We start from the raw sequence: 18,350 nt of genomic DNA, 5'->3' as shown, positions 1-18,350 counted from the left end.
ATCGAAAACGGTGATTATTTTTTAACAATCGAACCAAACCGACCTCAAAAAGCACAAATTGCTCAGCAATACACACTACAGAAACAAGGAGAGACTCCTGCTCCTATGAATCATTCCGGCTGGCAAAAGCCAAGGCTACTTAGAATACATAAGATGGTCAGGAAAGACTTCTGGCATTAGTTATTATCACAAACCATATTCCCGTAACACTAGACCCTTTGACCGAAAGCTGACCCTTACAAGGGGCTGTACCGACTTTTCTGTCAGGTCGTACAGTGGAGGGCACATGAAAGACCTCAGGGAGGGGGCTTTACTGGGGCCTAAGGGAGGTAAAGGGACAATCCACCAGGCTATGATGGCAGGGTGAGAGGTGCAGGGTTAAAGGGTTGATCACAAGGGCAATGGTCAGTGTGCTGGCCTCAGATTATCTCTGCTTTAAAGGGACAGGGCCTTATAATTAAAACTAGGCAAACAACCATGGGAATCACCCACGCTATGCTGCAGTTACAGCATTCAGAGAAGTGTGTGCGTGTGTGTGCGTGTGTGTGTGTGTGTGTGTGTGTGTGTGTGTGTGTGTGTGTGTGTGTGTGTGTGTGTGTGTGTGTGTGTGTGTGTGTGTGTGTGTGTGTGTGTGTGTGTGTGCGTGCGTGTGTGTGTGAGCGTGTGTGTGTGTGTCTGAAGTTATTCTCATGAACTTATCCATCACATGATAATCAGCTACGAGTAAAGACAAAACAGGGATCTACAGAACAGACCAAAAAAATGGAATCAAGGTTTTGTACAGTTCGACCATTCCAACGCCTACAGTGAGCCTGGTGGGCTGAAGGTCTGCGTTATCTAACCCAGGGGTGAAAGGAGGAGATGAGAAGGTTAATGGAGGGGAAGATGAGACCGAGTAGGTAGAGAGACTAGGGAGACAGACATTTCAGAAATACTTGCCGCATGTGAATGTAAACACAGACATTGCTTCCACCACATCTGACGGGTGCTGGGGTTATAATGAGAGTGACTAACAAAGATGATAAGATTTGCCATTTGATAATTATAATATATACAGTTGAAGTCGGAAATGTCTCATACACTTAGGTTGGAGTCATTAAAACTCGTTTTTCAACCACTCCACAAATGTCTCGTTAACAAACTATAGTTTTGGCAAGTCGTTTAGGACATCTACTTTGTGCATGACACAAGTAATTTTTCCAACAATTGTTTACAGACAGACTATTTAACTTATAATTCACTGTATCACAATTCCAGTGGGTCAGAAGTTTACATATACTAAGTTGACTGGGCCTTTAAACAGCTTGGAAAATTTCTGAAACTTAAGTCATGGCTTAAGAAGCTTCTGATAGGCTAATTGATTTCATTTGAGTCAATTGGAGATGTACCTGTGGCTGTATTTCAAGGCCTACCTTCAAACGCAGTGCCTCTTTGCTTGAAATCATGGGAAAAACAAAAGAAATCAGCCAAGACCTCAGAAAACAAATTGGAGACCTCCAAAAGTCTGGTTCATCAGGCCTGAAGGTACCACGTTCATCTGTACAATCAATAGTACGCAAGTATAAACACAATGGGACCACGCAACCGTCATATCGCTCACGAGGGAGATGCGCTCTGTCTCCTAAAGATGAACGTACTTTCCTGGGAAAAGTGCAAATCAATCCCAGAACAACAGCAAATGACCTTGTGAAGATGCTGGAGGAGTAAAACGAGTCATGTATCGACATAACCTGAAAGGCCGCTCAGCAAGGAAGAAGCCACTGCTCAAAAACCGGCATAAAAAAGCAAGACTACGGTTTGCAATTGCACATGGGGACAAAGATCGTACTTTTTGGAGAAATGTCCTCTGGTCTGATGAAACAAAAATATAACTGTTTGGCCATAACAACCATCGTTATGTTTGGAGGAAAAGGGGAGGCTTGCAAGCCGAAGAACACCATCCCAACCGTGAAGCACGGGGGATGGCAGCATCATGTATTGGGGGTGCTTTGCTGCAGGAGGGACTGGTGCACTTCACAAAATAGATGGCTGCAGGAGGCAGGAAAATGATGTTGATATATTGAAGCAACATCAAGACATCAGTCAGGAAGTTAAATCTTGGTCGCAAATGGGTCTTCCAAATTTACAATGACACCAAGCATGCTTCCAAAGTTGTGGCAAAATGGCTTAAGGACAACAAAGTCAAGGAATTGGAGTGGCCATCACCAAGCTCTGACCGCAATCCTATAGAAAATATGTGGGCAGAACTGAAAAGGCGTGTGCGAGCATGGAGGCCTACAAACCTGACTCAGTTACACCAGCTCTGTCAGAAGGAATGGGCCAAAATTCACCCAACTTATTGTGGGAAGCTTGTGGAAGACTACCCGAAACGTTTGACCCAAGTTAAACAATTTAAAGGCAATGCTATCAAATACTAATTGCGTGTATGTAAACTTCTGACCCAATGGGAATGTGATGAAATAAATAAAAGCTGAAATATATAATTCTCTCTACTATTATTCTGACATTTCACATTCTTAAAATAAAGTGGTGATCCTAACTGACCTAAGACAGGCAACTTTTACTCTGATTAAATGTCAGGAATTGTGAAAAACTGAGTTTAAATGTATTTGGCTAAGATGTATGTAAACTTCAGACTTCAACTGTATCAGACAAAAAATATATATTGGTCGACCGAGTCCATTTTTAGACACACCCTAGGTTTGAATAAAATCAACTATACCGTGCATTCGGAAAGTACTCAGAACCCTTCACTTTTTCCAATTTTTTTTATGTTACAGCCTTATTCTTAATTTGGGCTCCTCAGTGGCACAACGGTCTATGGCACTGCATCTCAGTGCTCGAGGCGTCACTACAGACCTTGGTTCGATTCCAGGCTGTATCACAACCGGCCGTGATTGGTAGTCCCATAGGGCGGCGCACAATTGGCCCAGCTTCGTCTGGGTTAAGGTTGGCCAGATCATTGCCATCAGGTTCGATGGAGAGTGTCGCTGCACAGCTCCATTTTGTTGCTCCCAGCCTATAGACAGAGATTAAAACAGGAAGCCCCTGCGCTCAAGTCTGTTCAACGCTGGTCCAACCAATCGAATTTCACGCTTCAAGATTGCTTCGATCACGTGGACTGGGATATGTTCCGCATAATGGCAAACAACAACATTGATGAATACGCTGATTCAGTGAGCAAGTTTATTAGCAAATGCAACATGACCGAATACAAACAGTGTAGCTATTCTCTCCACAAGGCAATCAAACAAGCTGAGCGTCAGTATAGAGACAAAGTGGAGTCGCAGTTCAACGGCTCAGACACGAGTGGTATGTGGCTGAGTCTACAGTCAATCACAAACTACAAAAGAAAAACCAGCCCCGTCGCGGACTACGATGTCTTGATCTCAGACAGACTAAACAACTTCTTTGCTTGCTTTGAGGACAATACAGTGCCACTGACACGGCCCGCTACCAAAAACCTGCGGGCTCTCCTTCACTGCAGCCAATGTGAGTAAAACATTTAAACGTGTTAACCATCGCAAGGCTGCAGACCCAGACCTCATCCCCGACCTCGTCCTCAGAGCATGCGCAGACCAGATGGCTGGTGTGTTTACGGACCTATTCAATCAAACCTTATCCCAGTCTGCTGTTTCCACATGCTTCAAGAGGGCCACCATTGTTCCTGTTCCCAAGAAAGCTAAGGTAACTGAGCTAAATGACTACCGCCCTGTAGCACTCACTTCCGTCATCATGAAGTGTTTTGAGAGACTAGTCAAGGACCATATCACCTCCACCCTACCTGACACCCTAGACCCACTCCAATTTGCTTACCACCCCAATAGGTCCACAGACGACGCAATCGCCATCACACGGCACACTGCCCTAACCCATCTGGACAAGAGGAATACCTATGTAAGAATGCTGTTCATCGATTACAGCTCAGCATTTAACACCATAGTACCCTTCAAACTCGTCATTAAGCTCAAGACCCTGGGTCTCGACCCCGCCCTGTGCAACTGGGTCCTGGACATCCTGACGGACAGCCCCCAGGTGGTGAGGATAGGAAACAACATCTCCACCCCGCGGATCCTCAACACTGGGGCCCCACAATGGTGCGTTCTCAGCCCTCTCCTGTACTCCCTGTTCACCCATGACTGCGTGGCCATGCACGCCTCCAACTCAATCATCAAGTTTGCAGACGACACTTCAGTGGTAGGTTTGACTACCAACAATGACGAGACGGCCTACAGGGAGGAGGTGAGGGCCCTTGGAGTGTGGTGTCAGGAAAATAACCTCACACTCGTTGTCAACAAAACAAAGGAGGTTATCGTGGACTTCAGGAAACAGCAGAGGGAGCAGCCCCCTACCTACATTGACGGGACAGTAGTGGAGAGGGTGGACAGTTTTAAGTTCCTAGGCGTACACATCACGGACAAACTGAAATGGTCTACCCACACAGACAGCGCGGTGAAGAAGGCACAGCAGCACCTCTTCAACCTCAGGAGGCTGAAGAAATTCGGTTGTCATCAAAAACACTCACAAACTTTTACAGATGCACAATCGAGAGCATCCTGTTGGGCTGTATCACCGCCTGGTACGGCAGCTGCTCCGCCCATAACCGTAAGGCTCTCCAGAGGGTAGTGAGGTCTGCACAACGTATCACCGGGTAAAAACGACCTGCCCTTCAGGACACCTACACCACCTGATGTCACAGGAAGCCCAAAAAGATCATCAAGGACAACAACCACCTGAGCCACTGCCTGTTCACCCCGCTATCATCCAGAAGGCGAGGTCAGTACAGGTGCATCAAAGTGGGGACCGAAAGACTGAAAAACAGCTTCTATCTCAAGGCCATCAGACTGTTAAACAGCCATCACTAACATTGAGTGGCTGCTGCCAACATACTGACTCAACACTAGCCACTTTAATAATGGAAAAATTGATGTAATAAATGTATCACTAGCCCCTTTAAACAATGCCACTTTACATAACACCCTACATTACTCATCTCATATGTATATACTGTACACTATACCATCTACTGCATCTTGCCATCTTGATGTAATTAAGTGCTATGTAGAAGGTTTCATCAAGGATCTCTCTGCACTTTGCCCCGCTCATCTTTTCCTCAATCCCAATCTTCACTGTAGGGATGGTGCCAGGTTTCCTCCAGACGTGACGCTTGTCATTCAGGCCAAAGAGTTAAATCTTGGTTTCATCAGACCAGAGAATCTTGTTTCTCATGGTCTGAGACTCCTTTAGGTGCCTTTTGGCAAACTCCAAGCGGGCTGTCATGTGGAGTGGCTTCTGTCTGGCCACTCAACTGTAAAGGCCTGATTGGTGGAGTGATGCAGAGTTGGTTGTCCTTCTGGAAGGTTCTCCCATCTCCACAGAGGAACTTTGGAGCTCTGTCAGTGACTATCGGGTTCTTGGTCACCTCCCTGACCAAGGCCCTTCTCCCCCGATTGCTCAGTTTGGCCGGGCGGCCAGCTCTAGGAATAGTCTTGGTGGTTCCAAACTTCTTCCATTTAAGAATGATGGAGGCCACTGTGTTCTTCGGGACCTTTAATGCTGTTGAAATGTTTTGGTACCCTTCCAAAGATCTGTAACTCGACACAATCCTGTCTCGGAGCTCAACGGACAATTCCTTCGACCTCATGGCTTGGTTTTTGCTCTGATATGCAATGTCAACTGTGAGACCTTATATAGACAGGTGTGTGCCTTTCCAAATCATATCCAATCAATTGAATAAAAATTGTAGAATCATCAAGGATGATCAATGGAAACAGGATGCACCTGAGCTCAATTTCGAGTCTCATAGCAAACGGTCTGAATACTTGTGTAAATAAAGTATTTCTGTTTTTTTTTTATTTTATAAATTTGCAAAAATTTCAAAAACCTGTTTCGCTTTGTTATTATGGGGTATTGTGTGTAGATTGATGAGGATTTAAAAAATCTATTTCAGAATAAGGCTGTAACGTAACAAAATGTGAAAAAGGGGAAGGAGTCTGAATACTTTCCGAATGCACTGTACCCTATGTAGGCTACTGAGCTTGTCTGATGCTTTAAGCAGTGCAATTAAAAATGAAGACACTCAAATGACTAAAGCGGGAACCAGAGATCAATATAGCCAAGCCAGTAGAAAATAATCTGTTCCAGACCCAAGGGTAACAGTTTACACCAGCGCTCAGCAACCTTTTCCATTTGGAGTGCCAAGTTATAGTACCATTTCTACTGATCTGTGTGCAAGTTATTATTTTCATATGCACATTTTTGTGGAACAGTTTCCTTTAATTTATAATAGTCTTCAAATCTCAAAAATCAATGTCATGTGTTTAATCAAATTCTATCTAAATGAAAATGATTTTTTTTTTAAATGTAATTCCATTTCCCTTGCCAATATGTAAAAATAGCCAACAAATAAAAACAATGCAGCCCGCAGGTAGAAAATATCCTGATAAAAATAAATATCCTAGAAATTACATTGGCTAAGCATGACCTGTCTGCAAGGAACTTGAAACATTGTATTAACTATTAATTTGGTCTGACCTGAAACTGTCACATGGATGACGCTGGAGAGACAAAGCAGGTACGGGGAGTCAAACATTTAATATAGAACGGACATGGAACGAGACAGGAACAGCATCAGCAAACGAGTAACGCAAACAAAAAACAATTAATACAGCAGTGGGGAACAGAGCAGGGGAACTGACAAATATAGGGGAGGTAATAAACGGATGATGAGTGAGTCCGGGTGAGTCAAATATCGCTGATGCGCGTGACGAGGGGAGGCAGGTGTGGTGTGCGTAATTGATGATGGCAGGAGTGCGTGATGCAGGGCAGCCTGCGCGCTCGAGCGCCAGGGGGGAAGAGCAGGAGCAGACGTGACAGTACCCCCCCCCCCCCCCTAGGGGCGCCACCCGGCGTGCCACCTGGGTGAACCGGCCGGGACATGGGCGCTGCGCAATCCGGTTGAGGCGTGGAAGCCCAACGAACCGACAGGAGCGTGGGAGCCGGGCGAGCCGGCTGAGGCATGGGAACCTGACGATCCGGTAGGTGCAAGGACGCCTGTCGATCCTGCTGCAAAGAGGGAGCCCAATGATCCGGTGGAGCGTGACGTGGGATGGAAACCTGCCGAGCCAAACGAGGCAAGGAAACCTCTGGAGCCAGCCAGGGGGCGTGGAAGCCCGACGGGCTGGGATAGGCACCCCCGGTTCCATCGGCGGCGGAATCCACCCCGACATCACCAACAAAACAAACAAAAAAACTAGAACAAGACCTGACGATCCAGCTGAGGCCTGACGTGGGATGGGCGCATTTCCAAGTAATCCGGGGCTAGGAAACCTCTCAAGCCAGCTAGGGCGTGAAAGCCCGACGAGCTGGCTAGGCACCCCCAGTTCCATCGACGGCGATCCAGAGCCGACGTCACCACCACCCGGAACACCAGTACTCCCCGATGCTTTGTAAGTTGGCTGATGCATTCTGTCACATGAATTGAAGCTGGAGGGACTAAGCAGGTACGGGGAGTCAAACATTTAATATAGAACGAACATGGAACGAGACAGGAACAGCATCAGCAAATGAGTAACACAAACAAAAAACAATTAATACAGCAGCGGGGAACAGAGCAGGGGAACTGACAAATATAGGAGAGGAAATAAACAGGTGATGAGTGAGTCCGGGTGAGTCAAATATCGCTGATTCGCGTGAAGAGGGAAGGCAGGTGTGTGTAATAGATGGCAGGAGTGCGTGATGCAGGCCAGTCTGGCGCCCTCAAGCGCCAGGGAGGGAAGAGCGGGAGCAGACGTGACAGAAACTCCTACTAGCAAACTTGTAACCTATAAAATATTCTGGGCCCTCAGAGTTTCCTGAGCCAGTGAGCTCCGGACAGATATACACAGCTCTAGGCTATTTGCTCACGGGATAAGAAGTAATCACTCCAAACAAAAGACAATGAATAAATTGACAACTCGTAAATGGAATGAAATAAACCAAAACATTTTTCTCACACCTAGGTTGTGCGCCTGCAAACAGCATCACATGTCCTACAATGACAATGGTAATACTGTAATACTACATTGAATGTATTAACAGAAATTACTGTAACAAAACAAACATTGTAGATTAGAAATTATGGTAATTAACAGTAAATGTCCAACTGGTGATACTGGTGTGTCATCCCCCACGGCCTCCGCAATGGATTATTCCACTCAGACAGCCATGAATCAGACAGGTGTCTCGTGTGCCATACATTATTTTATATATATTTGACACTGTAATGTAACAAAACCACCCGCTGGCCAGTTGGGCAACCGTGCACTACGCGCACTAATACTCCAACACACATATAAATACACACTGCATCATTTACTCACACACACATAATGCACACATACATTTATATAGACTCTACATACACCCACTTACATACAATTGTCATCCACGCTGCTTATCATATATCCTGATGCCTAGTCACCTAGTCACCTATATATACAGTTGTCGGAAGGTTACATACACTTAGGTTGGAATCATTAAAACTCGTTTTTCAACCACTCCACAAATTTCTTGTGAAAAAACTATCGTTTTGGCAAGTCATTTTTCCAATAATTGTTTACAGACAGATTATTTCACTTATAATTCACTGCATCACAATTCCAGTGGGTCAGAAGTTTACATACACTAAGATGACTGGGCCTTTAAGCATCTTGGAAAATTCCAGAAAATTATGTTAAAGCTTTAGAAGCTTCTGATAGGCTAATTGACATCATTTGAGTCAATTGGAGGTGTACCTGTGGATGTATTTCAAGGCCTACTGTCAAACTAAGTGCCTCTTTTCTTGATATCATGGGAAAATTAAAAAGAAATCAGCCAAAACCTCAGAAAACAAATTGTAGACCTCCACAAGTCTGGTTCATCCTTGGGAGCAATTTCCAAACGCCTGAATGTTCATCTGTACAAACAATAGTACACAAGTATAAACACTATGAGACCACGCAGCCGTCATACTGCTCAGGGAGGCGGTGCGTTCTGTCTCCTAGAGATGAACGTACTTTGGTTCGAAAACTGAAAATCAATCCCAGAACAACAGCAAAGGACCCTGTAAAGATGCTGGAGGAAACAGTACAAAAGTATCTATATCCACAGTAAAACGAGTCCTATATCGAGCAGGCCTTTCTAATCGACCTGGCCCGGGTATCCTGGAAGGATATTGATCTCATCCCATCAGTCGAGGATGCCTGGTCGTTCTTTAAAAGTAATTTCCTCACCATCTTAAATAAGCATGCCCCTTTCAAAAAATATGTGGACAACTACAAATACCTAGGTGTCTGGCTAGACTGTAAACTCTCCTTCCGGACTCATATTAAACATCTCCAATCCAAAATCAAATCTAGAATCGGATTTATATTTCGCCCCAAAGCCTTCTTCACTCACGCCGCCAAACTTACCCTAGTAAAACCGACTATCCTACCGATCCTCGACTTCGGCGATGTCATCTACAAAATAGCTTCCAAAACTCTACTCAGCAAACCGGATGCAGTCTATCACGATGCCATCCGTTTTGTTACCAAAGCCCCCCATACCACCCACCACTGCAACCTGTATGCTCTAGTCGGCTGGCCCTCGCTACATATTCGTCGCCAGACCCACTGGCTCCAGGTCTATGCTAGGTAAAGCTCCGCCTTATCTCAGCTCACTGGTCACGATAACAACACCCACCCGTAGCACGTGCTCCAGCAGGTATATCTCACTGTTCATCCCCAAAGCCAACACCTCTTTGGCCGCCTTTCCTTCCAGCTCTCTGCTGCCAGTGACTGGAACGAATTGCAAAGAATGCTGAAGCTTGAGACTTATATTTCCCTCACTAACTTTAAACATCAGCTTTCTGAGCAGCTAACCGATCGCTGCATCAATAAATAGCCCACCCAATCTACCTACCTCATCAACTTTTCTGCTCTTTTACACACCAGTATCTCTACTTGCACATCATCATCTGCTCATCTATCACTCCAGTGTTAATCTGCTAAATTGTAATTACTTCGCTACTATGGCCTATTTATTGCCTACCTCCTCACGCCACAACATTTTTTTCTATTGTGTTATTGACTGCATGCTTGTTTATGTGTAACACTGTGCTGTTGTTTGTGTCGCACTGCTTTGCTTTATCTTGGCCAGGTCGCAGTAGTAAATGAGAACTTGTTCTCAACTAGCCTATCTGGTTAAATAAAGGTGAAAAAATACAATTAAAATGACCTGAAAGGTCGCTCAGGAAAAAAGAAGCCACTGCTCCAAAACCGCCATAAAAAAGCCAGACTATGGTTTGCAACTGCACATGGGGACAAAATCGTACTTTTTGGAAAAATGTCCTCTGGTCTGATGAAACAAAAATAGAACTGTTTGGCCATAATGACCATCGTTATGTTTGGAGGAAAAAGAGGGAGGCTTGCAAGCCGAAGAACATCATCCCAACCGTGAAGCACGGGGGATGGCAGCATCATGTTGTGGGGGTGATTTGCTGCAGGAGGGATTGGTGCACTTCACAAAATAGATGGCCGCATGAGGAAGGAAAATTAAGTGGATATATTGAAACAACATCCTAACTGACCTAAGACAGCTAACCTTTACTCAGATTAAATGTCAGGAATTGTGAAAAACTGAGTTTAAATGTATTTGGCTAAGGTGTATGTAAACTTCCAACTTCAACTGTGTCTACCCTTATCGATCCAGTACCCTGCACATTGTAAATATGGTACTGGAACTGACCCTGTATATAGTATGCTTACTTACTTTATCGTGCTCTTCTTATTTTTATTTCTTCCGTGTTTTTGTTCTCTTTTTAGTATTACACTGTTATTGATTACTGCATTGTTGGGGTTAGCGCTTGCAAGAAAGGCATTTCACTGTACTTGTACATGTGACATTAAAACATTCAATTAAACCATACTGCAGCAACCCAAGGCTATGTGTTGCCTGACTGCTGCTCAAGCCCACCTCTGTTCTCCTTATTGCCTTCAGGTCACCACGCGGAGACAGATAAATACAGAGGATTAGACAATGGGGGTTCTTTTTTTTTCTTGTCTTACCTCATTTCATTTACCACAGTAACACACTTGTTCTGTTCTGACTAGCAACGCCCAATTTACAGCCACATGGTGTGTTTTAGTTTTGTTTCCAGACAGAAGTCCTAGACAGGTTTCGCCATGCTTTATCATCAGCCGACGAGGAACAGGGTGAAACTTGAACAAAAACTCTTTGCCTATTGGGCCTGTCAGAGAAGATGGCTGCCAAACACTGTTTCAATGAAAACAATCGATCAGTGACTTGACATTCAGAAGAGAATAAAATTGACATAAAGTCATAACAACTCACAGATATTTGAGGTTTTCCAGGTCTTCAAAAGTTCCTCTGGGAATCCGTCTGATATGGTTGTTGTTGAGGAGGCTGTGAAGGCAAGAGAATGGCCATTATTTGAAAGACTTAACCAATGGAGTATTACACTTACACAAAGTGAATCCATACAGACTAGTAGAAACAAGTTGAAAATTGTCCATGCTGGCGTACTATTGTGTCAAGATCTAATGCTAGGCCAATTGCCAGTCTAAACAGAGTTCAACCTTCCAGAGTACATAATATAGTTCAGATCCCTGGCACATTGTAGCTGTTCTATAGAGCATCTGGTTTGAATCCTACACACTGTCACAATTTGTTCTGCATTTATAATGGCTGCCAGATCTATGGTGTAGAATCTGGACAAGGATCAATAACGGCTGTCATAGACTTTCTGCAACACTACAATATCCTTTTCCAATAAAGGCCCGAGTTGGTGATCCCTCAACTTAGTGCCATAGAAACGGGAATTAATGCAGAAAAATCTGTTTTGGAAAAGGGTATGATATGTATAAGCAGAACATTAATTGGGCAGAACATGCCTCTTCACCTTGCTCTTTTGCCTAAAAACATTTGGCCTCAATTGGCTTCTTTTGAAGATTTTGGTGATGGATGCTGTCCCAGGGGCCTTTGCACCCTGCCTTGGATTTTTCTTTCAACTTAAAAAATGATGAACTCTACATACACTATTGTATAATCAATGTTCAGAGTGACAGCTAGACACAGTCTGCCACAGACTGAAGCAGAAAAATACAGGCAGTAGGCCCCTCCAGTCTTTCCTTCATGTAGGAGCCAGACATCTAGAGTGCCTTGCGAAAGTATTCGGCCCCCTTGAACTTTGCGACCTTTTGCCACATTTCAGGCTTCAAACATAAAGATACAAAACTGTATTTTTTGTGAAGAATCAATAACAAGTTGGACACAATCATGAAGTGGAACGACATTTATTGGATATTTCAAACTTTTTTAACAAATCAAAAACTGAAAAATTGGGCGTGCAAAATTATTCAGCCCCCTATAGTTAATACTTTGTAGCGCCACCTTTTGCTGCGATTACAGCTGTAAGTCGCTTGGGGTATGTCTCTATCAGTTTTGCACATCGAGAGACTGAAATTTTTTCCCATTCCTCCTTGCACAACAGCTCGAGCTCAGTGAGGTTGGATGGAGAGCATTTGTGAACAGCAGTTTTCAGTTCTTTCCACAGATTCTCGATTGGATTCAGGTCTGGACTTTGACTTGGCCATTCTAACACCTGGATATGTTTATTTTTGAACCATTCCATTGTAGATTTTGCTTTATGTTTTGGATCATTGTCTTGTTGGAAGACAAATCTCCGTCCCAGTCTCAGGTCTTTTGCAGACTCCATCAGGTTTTCTTCCAGAATGGTCCTGTATTTGGCTCCATCCATCTTCCCATCAATTTTAACCATCTTCCCTGTCCCTGCTGAAGCAGGCCCAAACCATGATGCTGCCACCACAATGTTTGACAGTGGGGATGGTGTGTTCAGGGTGATGAGCTGTGTTGCTTTTACGCCAAACATAATGTTTTGCATTGTTGCCAAAAAGTTCAATTTTGGTTTCATCTGACCAGAGCACCTTCTTCCACATGTTTGGTGTGTCTCCCAGGTGGCTTGTGGCAAACTTTAAACGACACTTTTTATGGATATCTTTAAGAAATGGCTTTCTTCTTGCCACTCTTCCATAAAGGCCAGATTTGTGCAATATACGACTGATTGTTGTCCTATGGACAGAGTCTCCCACCTCAGCTGTAGATCTCTGCAGTTCATCCAGAGTGATCATGGACCTCTTGGCTGCATCTCTGATCAGTCTTCTCCTTGTATGAGCTGAAAGTTTAGAGGGACGGCCAGGTCTTGGTAGATTTGCAGTGGTCTGATACTCCTTCCATTTCAATATTATCGATTGCACAGTGCTCCTTGGGATGTTTAAAGCTTGGGAAATCTTTTTGTATGCAAATCCGGCTTTAAACTTCTTCACAACAGTATCTCGGACCTGCCTAGTGTGTTCCTTGTTCTTCATGATGCTCTCTGCGCTTTTAACGGACCTCTGAGACTATCACAGTGCAGGTGCATTTATACGGAGACTTGATTACACACAGGTGGATTGTATTTATCATCATTAGTCATTTAGGTCAACATTGGATCATTCAGAGATCCTCACTGAACTTCTGGAGAGAGTTTGCTGCACTGAAAGTAAAGGGGCTGAATAATTTTGCACGCCCAATTTTTCAGTTTTTGATTTGTTAAAAAAGTTTGAAATATCCAATAAATGTCGTTCCACTTCATGATTGTGTCCCACTTGTTGTTGATTCTTCACAAAAAAATACAGTTTTATATATTTATGTTTGAAGCCTGAAATGTGGCAAAAGGTCGCAAAGTTCAAGGAGGCCGAATACTTTCGCAAGGAACTGTATTTCAGTCTGCCTGAGACACTAATAATTGAACTGTCTACCCAGTTGAAAGACCGGCAAGCTTTAGATCCTGTGTTATTTTTCAGTCTGTGAGCAGGAGGTTGAAGCCGTGAAGAGTCCTCTATGAAACACAGAGCTCCATAGACTACATGGCTAGCCGGTCGGTCTGATACCGTAGGAAAATCTCATCTGGTCTTTCTCTTTCTTAACATTCCCTGGCCCTACCTTTCTCCATGGACAGCTCTTCATATTCATACACTAGCCTCATAGGCTGATCCCTGCCACATGGCTGACTGTAGGCTAGCAGGGCTGGGCCATGATAAATGGCTGGGAGAGTGAAGGGGAAAAATAAATTCCTCACAGATTATGAGGTGACCTACATGTGTGAAAGAACAGCAGAATGGAGAGCAAGAATCTGCCACTCAGTGTTCATGTGTGTGGACTGAATGACTGGCTACAGGACTGTCCAGGGACCACTAATGATGTGACATGTTTCTGAGTCTTGGGACAAAAGATAAACAAAGAGAACTGGGTGTTTATGGGAAGAGATGAGGCTTACAGAAGTAGTTGACTCCTGATCCATGGTGATTACATAAGTGTGTATGCTCTGTTAAAATTCATTTGCAGTGAGTTCTCTGGTAACCAATTCAGTTACACTCTTTTCAATTGCTGACTGTGTAGGGGAATATAAAAAAGGAGGGAGGAAGGAGGGAGACTTACAGCGTGTTGAGGTTCTTTAGACGTTTGAAGGAGCCCGACTGTAAGTCCTTGATTTTGTTGAACCTCAGGTCTCTATGGAGGGAAAAACAGGAAACACAGTCATGAACAACATTGAGACAATCGAGTCTGTCCAACCAATCATCAACATGGAAAAGTTTTTACCCGCTGATGGCTATGAGGAAACAGGCTGATACAATGACTACAATATACTTCCGTATATTCCATGTGTATCCAAACCCCTTAGGAATCTCCACTAACAGTGTTTATTATAAAGCATGAATAATAGTCACATTATTCATATTACAGGAATGCCATTCGTGAAGGTGTAATAATGGGGATTGGTTTTACTTAACATTGCCCTAAAGCTAACAATGAAGAGATTTGCCATGGCTGTCAGGGAGACGAGGGAGTTTAGTAGCCTATCACTTTAATCGACCCTCTCATTATACAGTGATGAAATCATGTCATGACACTAACCACTCATGTCCATTATGACAAATAACTTATCATGATATGCCCCTAAACCTTCACTGAAACACTATTTGGTTCGTAACTAAACGAGGAAGGTAGGCCATAATAGGGTTAAGTACTTAACCCATATAGAGCTAGATGCACGTTGTCTCATTCAGTGAAATGGGAACATTTCTAAACAGTGAAGTTATGCTTGTGGAACTTAGCCTCTTAAGTCATTTGACCTTCAACTGAGTAATTTGCCAAATGTATTTTCATAAGATGGAGAGAAAAAACCGCTCTGTAAGTGGAACCAGCTATCCATATGAAGGACATACTGAGGGGCACAAGAGATAAGTTAGGGTTTGTTGCTGCTGCCTTGAAATGATTCCTATTTTCTTGTCATCACATTACATTGTCATACAAGTCACTGCCCTCAGATGGGCCATAATTGGGTGTTTAGAACAAAGAGCAGATAGCCTTGCTGCAAAACACTAACAACAAGGACCACAACAACCCAGTCCAGAAGACAGAGTCCAGCCACAGTAACAGAGGCAATACAAGATGGTGTTGGTGTCACACCCTGATCTGTTTCACCTGTCTTTGTGATTGTCTCCACCCCTCTCCAGGTGTCGCCCATCTTCCACATTATCCCCTGTGTATTTGTACCTGTGTTCTCTGTTGCCAGTTCGTCTTGTTTGTCAAGTCAACCAGAATTTTGTGTCTCAGCTCCTGATTTTCCCAGTCTCTCTTTTTCTCGTCCTCCTGGTTTTGACCCTTGCCTGTCCTGACTCTGGGCCCGCCTGCCTGACCACTCTGCCTACCCTGACCCTGAGCCTGCCTGCCGTCCTGTACTGTTGCCCCACCTCTGGTTTACTGACCCCTGCCTGCCTTGACCTGTCAATTGCCTGTCCTGTTGGATTATTAAACCATTGTTAATTCGACGTTGTCCGCATCTGGGTCTTACCATCATACCTGATAGTTGGAGACACAACAAAGATATCTTTTATCTCTAAATGTAGGAGACGGAATGCTAAATCAATCCCCCAGCTACCCACATTCAACCATGAGTTATAGAAATCACTCATCAGCTACTCTGTAATGACCTTAACATTCACTGACTGACTCCAGGTCAAAATAGGCCCACATGCTCCACTAACAGAGTCATTCCAATGACACCTTCTCTAAGTGTTGCTGAGTGAGTAACTGGGAGTAAAGTCATTTAAGTAAAGTCATTCAAACTGTCTTTCTACTTTGTCAGTAAAGATGTGAGTTCTGTATTCATTCTTTCACCTTTGCTGACATGGTCTTCTCTAAGACAGTCGACTTTTCAGTGCTGTGAATTCCATCTGAAACATGGGGTCCTTATTCACAATTGTTCTGTATTTGCTTTGCATTAATGTTGCCTAGTTACTAGGGCTGGAATGATACCAGTATCACGATACTCGTTAGTATCGTGGCAAGGAAACAAAACACAAATCGGATTGAACTTCTTTAGAAAAACAGACCTAATGTGGGAAACAAACATTATGTTGTCGTCCAGAGTCACATTTATTTAATTTCCAAGCTATAGCACAACATATTTTACATACAGCAGGTTTTTAAAGGACCGAAGAGTTTCCTGTTTTCAAGAGTTTGGTCTGCTTCTTGTATCATCCCTACTAGTTACCAGTGCTAGGGCTGGGCGGTATACTGTATTTTACTATATACCGGTATTGATGCAAGGACTGGTTTGGGTTTTCACTTTACCTAATATAACGGTATTTGAATGTATGGTTTGTGAAATGTGATATGCCGTGTGTAACAACCATTTTTATGGTTTACACCGCTACTTGAGTAATCCCTCTCCCGCTTGGCATGGGAAACATGTTAACATTGCCAACGCAATGCATCTCTCTCCCTCCCTCTCTCTCCATGGCGATTTCCAACTAGATCTAACTCCGCCCCCTGTCACTCAAGGAGCGCATTTTCTGTTGCTTGACAATGAGACACTTAGGGTTGTTTATATTGTGCTACTTTGTGCTACTTTGAAAACGATGTTTGCGGGTGAAAATATATTGGTCGCGGGTTCGTTTTTTTAGGCTTCTCCTAAATTGCACTGTGGCCGCCATGGAAATTTCTTACAAATATATATTTCACTGTGACTTGCTGCTGCTGACTATCAAGCATGTTATTGCTGACTATCAAGCATCTTGTTGCTGACTATCAAGCATCTTGTTGCTGACTATCAAGCATCTTGTTGCTGACTATCAAGCATGTTATTGCTGACTATCAAGCATCTTGTTGCTGACTATCAAGCATCTTGTTGCTGACTATCAAGCATCTTGTTGCTGACTATCAAGCATCTTGTTGCTGACTATCAAGCAGCTTGTTGCTGAGTGAGTGAGAGAGAGACTGAGTGAGTGAGTGGTGGGGAGGGGGAGTGTATGCTATGAGACTGAGCGCTGCAGCAGGCAGCAGAGTCATCTGAGTGAGAGGCGACAGAGCAGGACCTTGCACTTCGTGACAACTTTTTACCAGGTGTAGGTAGACTATTTAGATTGTCATTACAGAGACACCTATTTCCAAACCCTTTTTCCATAAAACATATTAACGCGTGTCAAGAAATAACGTGGACAACAGGAAAACGACTTTAGGTGTTCTAGAGCACATTAGATACATTTGCTCGGAGGTGGTTTAAACTGCATTCAAATTACTTCTATTTATGGAAAACCGTATGAAGGGAAGGGTTTTAGGCTCAGTTCCTGGGTCTCGAGCGCAGCAGTTATGGGAAAAGGAATGAAAATGACATTACATGTGGAGAATGATACATTTGCATCTGATGGCCATCGATTAATTTATATACCTATGTAGCTACTGTAGCCGACCATTTTATACAATAAACATGTTGAAATTACGATATCACTGGAGTCATTGCAAATCCATTTGTGACACTTGTGTTCCCTATCTGGGGCTTTCAAATTGATTTAATCAGTGGAGGAAAAAGTACCCAATTGTCATACTTGAGTAAAAGTAAAGATACCTTAATAGAAAATGACTCAAGTAAACGTGAAGGTCACACAGTAAAATACTACTTCAGTGAAGGTCACACAGTAAAATACTACTTCAGTGAAAGTCACACAGTAAAATACTACTTCAGTGAAAGTCTCCAAGTAATTTATTTAAAATATACATAATAATCCAAAGAAAATGAACATATCATTTCATATTCCTTATATTAAGCAAACCTGACGGCACCATTTTCTTTTTTTCTTTTTATTTATGGATAGCCAGGGGCTCCAACACTAATTTACCACATTTACAAAAGAAGCGTGTGTGAGTCCACCAGATCAGAGGCAAATCAAATCAAATTGTACTAGTCACATGCGCAGAAAACAACAGGT

General features: G+C 43.5%; 1 protein-coding gene across 2 annotated transcripts in view; it reads right to left on the bottom strand.

Annotated features, from left to right (window-relative positions):
* Window positions 1-18,350, bottom strand: part of LOC109903921 (peroxidasin) — a 97,302-nt gene that overhangs the window by 46,668 nt on the left and 32,284 nt on the right. For both annotated transcript variants that reach the window (XM_020500932.2, XM_020500933.2), the window contains exons 2-3: window positions 14,518-14,589; window positions 11,353-11,424 (exon numbers count right to left, since the gene is read on the bottom strand). In XM_020500932.2, the coding sequence (XP_020356521.2) occupies window positions 11,353-11,424; window positions 14,518-14,589 (144 nt within the window). The remainder of the gene's footprint in view (window positions 1-11,352; window positions 11,425-14,517; window positions 14,590-18,350) is intronic.

Source organism: Oncorhynchus kisutch, linkage group LG14 (genome assembly GCF_002021735.2).
Source record: "Oncorhynchus kisutch isolate 150728-3 linkage group LG14, Okis_V2, whole genome shotgun sequence".
Classification (NCBI taxonomy): Eukaryota; Metazoa; Chordata; class Actinopteri; order Salmoniformes; family Salmonidae; genus Oncorhynchus; species Oncorhynchus kisutch.
The sequence above is the reverse complement of the archived record's forward strand: the minus strand, read 5'-3'. Positions and strand labels throughout refer to the sequence as shown.